This window comes from Sinocyclocheilus anshuiensis, unplaced genomic scaffold, assembly GCF_001515605.1.
Source record: "Sinocyclocheilus anshuiensis isolate Anshui unplaced genomic scaffold, SAMN03320099.WGS_v1.1 scaffold1803, whole genome shotgun sequence".
Classification (NCBI taxonomy): domain Eukaryota; kingdom Metazoa; phylum Chordata; class Actinopteri; order Cypriniformes; family Cyprinidae; genus Sinocyclocheilus; species Sinocyclocheilus anshuiensis.
Genome location: NW_015548301.1, coordinates 251,644 through 256,505, shown reverse-complemented (window position 1 = coordinate 256,505; position 4,862 = coordinate 251,644). Strand labels below are relative to the sequence as shown.

Here is a 4,862-nt window from a genome sequence, read left to right as displayed (position 1 = left end):
AAGAGCTTGCAACACTCCAAAGAGAAAGGAAAAATTGAAATCGCATCATATGACCCCTTTAAAGTAATTATCAGGATTTTTGCAGAGTTTTTAAAATCACATTTAAGACTGCACACATACAATTCATTCTGTCTTAAATAAAAACACACACACATTAGGCTGTATGGTATAGTAATTCTGTCTTTGATATGACAAAAATGATCATTAAAAAGGACAATTCACCCAAAAATGAAAATCCTGTCATCATTTACTCATGTCATTCCAAACAAGTTTTTTTTCTTCTGTTGAACAAATATTTTGATGAATGTTGGTAACCAAACCGTTTTAGGTCCCATTGACTTCTATAGTTTTTTTTTTTTTGGTACCTTAAACTTTTTGGTTACCAACATTCTTCAAATTATCTTCTTTGATGTCTCACAGAAAGAAAAAAAACATGCAAAGACATGCAGGTTTGCAACGACATGAGGGTGAGTAAATGATAACAGTTTTCATTTTTGATCAAACTGAATGTGTCAACTTTTTAAGGATTCCCAGACACCCTGAATTGGCAATAATGTAATGTGTTACTTAAATAACATTCAATTCTTGATTAAAAGACACTCACTTGAACGTTTGACAGTTGTTGATGATGGCGATCATGTACTGAACGTAGCACTGCGGGAGCTGACGATTTTTCAGATGTTCCTCCTTATAGTTGATGGCCTCCTCTCGGTACCTGCATACACATGCAAGAATGGTAAAAATGTGCATCTTTACCAATAATGACAACTTTTATAATGATCAGTGGGAAAAAGGCCAGTTTGAGATCACAGTACCTTACTAGGAATGAGTTCATCTGCTTCAGACAGACTCTCAGCACCTGCTCTTTAAAGGTCTCGTTGATCTGCGCGGCCACCTGGAGATTCTGCTCAAACATCTGAGGAGGAAATGAAGGAAGATCTCATGTCAAAGCTCACGTGAGTGGGTGTATTAAAGCATGAGGCCAGCTAGAAGTTGTTGTACCTGGAAGACAATAGCAGGTAAGGTGGTTTGGTAGTAGCCGTCTTGGTCGGCCTCAGGCTCCGTCTCCTTCTGCCAGTCTTTCTTATCTGTTTCCAGAGCTTTGCGCAGCCAGCCTGTGATGTTTGACTGGAGAGAATTGGAAAACAAAAAAGAGCTGCTGAGCTGACAATGTTTGGTCATGCACAGTATTTCAAAAGGCTGCACAATATGGAAGATGTAATCCTATGCTGCAGACTTGAGGCACTCACAGTAAAGGTTTTGAGGTATTTGCCCAGCAAATCATCCACCACGTGTTGGGGCAGCAGCGGCTCCAGCTGCTTGACGTCACACTCAGGCTGCAGATCAGGATGAGCCATCATCTCCACACTGCCAGAGACAGAACCAGACATCACTTACACTAACACACCAATTACACATGTTTCTGCTCCTCGTCAATGTCAAGAGAAATGCTTTGACTCAATGTTAGAGGTTTTATGATAGATTTATTATAGTATGACAGAATAAAAAAGTGTTTAGTTTGTGTAAATGTGAGTAAATTTAGAATGCGATTAAAGAGTAAGTTTGACCTATATGAGCATTTTAATGGCTGATGCCAATGTCAGGTAATATATAATATAGATATAGATAATGCTTACATGCGGCAACATAAATGTACACAAAATTGACCAAACTTGCACACAGTATTTGATACAATATTAATTTAGTAAAAATTTAAATATTGGAAAATAGAAAATATTTATTATTTAGTGCAAAGCCTGATTTTGGAACTAAAAATAGGTAAAAATGTGTTTAATTGTCATGAAAATAATGTCACATTGCTTAACAATTAAGGTACTACACTAGCTTCATTAAAAAATAATTTGTTGTTATTTCTTCCTTCTGTTTTTAGAAATATGACTAGGATAAGGTAAATAACAAATTATTCATATAACTACAATGCATGTTGTTATTGCTATTAAACTATTAACTAATATTATTACTTAAAAGTAAAACTTTTAAAAGTTAAAAAAAAAAACTTTTTTTTAATGTACTTTATTTAATTAAAAAACTATTATTGTTTAAAAAACTGAAATATAAAATACAGATGAAAAAACAAACTTCAAAACTTGCAAACAGTAAAGTTAGAAATGATGCATCTGCAGCCAAATGGAATAAAGCTAAATAGATAAAAAAATAAATAAAAAAATTACAAAACGACTACAACTTAAACTAAAATAAAAAAAAAACTGAAAATATAAAAATGAAAGCTAATTCAAAATATGAATAAATACTATAATAGTATACTGTATAAATAATACTAAAATAACTGACAGATGCAAAGAAATAAAAAATGTATAGTTCATAGTGCATCCCAACATGTTCTACAGTCCTTCAGCATGTAAAACAGCAACAAAAAGCAGAGCTGAAGAGCTGCAGGCTGCTCTGGTCTCTATCTCCTGCTCTGTTTAGCTCTTCTACAGATAAGTGCATTAATATTCCTGCTCAATCCTGTGAGCGCACGCGATGTGATGGTCTGCTGTGAGTCCATCAATCAGATTACTGCTCTCGGCTCTGCTTTAAATATTGAGCTAATTGCTCACTGCTGCGCTTTGACAGACTGATCTGCCACTGAGGAATGCGATGCTGAGTTAGGGTAGTAAAGGCAGCATCACAAATGGTAGTTTTCTCTCAGAGCAGCTCTGCTGATGTTCATGTTTATGTAACTTAGACGCTGAAAACACCCATTTATGTATGCGTACTTCAGTATGTAGTAGATAAAACAGCGCCACTCAAGAGACATGCAGAAACAAGCAGATTATTTATATAGCGTCTCTTTGCGCATAAATATTCACAGACACATATATCTACTTTTGATCTATCCATCCATCAGATTGCGCGTTTTACGTGACATCCTCGTTATACTGTAAATTCCATGTTCACGACTGTACCGGGATTCCCTCTGCTTCACGGAAATCAAAAATTATTAATGCAACGCACCTTTATCTGCACGGAGGGATGTTGTCCGCGAAAATGAGCGAACATGTTGGATGTATTGCCTGCTTTTGCAGCCACTTTGCGTCCACATTTTTTGCAAATTGGATCCGTCCTCAAGGACAACCCCGCGTGAGTTTTTTAAAATATCCGAAGTATTCCCATACTGCAGATCTTAACTTTTTTTTCGGCGGGGATGGAGATTAGATATTATCTCTGTCTCTGTCATCTTTTTTATATATATATATATATATATATATATATATATCCATCCGAAGTATTCCCATACGGCAGATTTTAACCTTTTTTTCGGTGGGGATGGAGATTAGATCTCCGTCTCTGTAATTTTCTCCGCTGCACGTACGTGTAAGCAGCCAAGTGAATGCAGAGTGAAGCAGCCGAGCGGAAATAAATTGCATATGCGCGGGTGAGATTTTTTTTCATTCATTTTTTTTTTAAACCGTAGATATGCAAAAGTTTACGGTATGATAACAGTGCACGCTCAAACCGTGATAAACCGTCACACCGGTATATCGTTACAACCCTAAATGAGAATATGCAATTAACTGAAAAACAGATCCCATTTTAAATTATTAATAATTTTCATTGAATGATTATTGCTGTCTATAGCTAATAAATAAATAAATAAATGCACGAGTAGTCTTGCATAGGAGAGGTGGTAACCAAGTTAGAAAATTGTTACAAAGAGAGGCTTTTTGGATTTTTGAGTTGAAATCATTAACACCAACTGGATTAAATGAAGAGATGGATCTTGCATGTTTATTGTATAGTTGGGATGACAATTATCCGCCATTGATTAAGATCAGCTGTCAACAATGTGCAATTGTGCCTATATAAGTGTGTTGTTGCTTTTTTGCCTCATGAGCACTGAAGAAAGCATGGGCTGATGCGTCTGCTCTTTGGTCTGTTTTTAAGACACCTTGCACTTTTGTCACTTTTGCATATGGAAAATAAAAAACTATATTTTTTCTAGACCTTTTTTTGGTCTGATTGGATTTTTCCAGTGTGCGGTCAATTTCAGCTACCTGTTAGTAAAAATTACTAAAATATTGTTGGGGAAAACAACCTGTAAATGTGTATATATATATATATATATATATATATAAAAACAATCTGTCAGTTTTCTTGAGAAATCCCTATTTCATTTAAGATAAATGCAGTCCACTTGTATCTTACCTTTTATACGTGTTGAGGACCCATGTAAGAAGAGACACGATCTCATTGGCTTCCAGATCTTCAGCTGCGAGTTCCTGCACACGTGCCGACACTGATTTATGATAGAGGTCTAAGAACACCTGGAAGGTGTTGTAGTGTGGCGGGAAGCACTGCACCATCAGGTTCTTCACCACGGTCAGGTCGTCCAGAACGTACTTCCTGGTGATCTCCAGCAACCTCACCAGCCACATTTTGTCGGACTCGCGTGTTTCCGACTGCGTGCTCTCGATGCGACCGCTCACGGTGCCCTCTAGGACTTCGTTCATTCGATTTTTCCAGCATTTGGGCCTCCCAGGTGGGATGAACCCAGTCTGCTTCTTACGGTCCAGCATCCTGCGGTCGATCTTCTCTTCACGCTCGATGATTCGGACCACAGACACCAGCATGGTGGGGTCGCGGCGGACGGTGACCATGGCGCGTTGGAGGACCATCCAGAGTTGTTTGGAGAGTTCCTCCGACAGGCCCTGCACCTGGCCGAAGTAGCCACGAATGAGGTTCATGTCATGGACGTTCTTGCTGTCCATGCGGTACTGCTCATACATGAGGTCATCGCGGGAACACTCCAGGTCCATTAGCTTGCGGTGAGCTTGAAGCAGCTCACCCTGCTCGATCAGATCATGGGTCTCTCGTACGATCTCAGGTACTGTAGAGGA

The 4,862-nt window shown here is 38.1% G+C and overlaps 1 protein-coding gene across 3 annotated transcripts in view; it reads right to left on the bottom strand.

The window, feature by feature from the left end:
* The window catches only part of LOC107656144 (exocyst complex component 3-like), a 14,498-nt gene that overhangs the window by 3,768 nt on the left and 5,868 nt on the right, over positions 1-4,862 (bottom strand). For 2 of the 3 annotated variants that reach the window (XR_001630531.1, XM_016443864.1), the window contains exons 5-8: positions 1,251-1,368; positions 1,003-1,128; positions 816-916; positions 605-715 (exon numbers count right to left, since the gene is read on the bottom strand). Coding sequence is in view for 2 of the 3 variants with exons in the window: in XM_016443864.1 (XP_016299350.1) it covers positions 605-715; positions 816-916; positions 1,003-1,128; positions 1,251-1,368 (456 nt within the window). In the remaining variant the exon portion in view is untranslated. Of the gene's footprint in view, positions 1-604; positions 716-815; positions 917-1,002; positions 1,129-1,250; positions 1,369-4,170; positions 4,853-4,862 lie in introns of all 3 variants that reach the window. The other variant, XM_016443865.1, reaches the window with a different exon arrangement.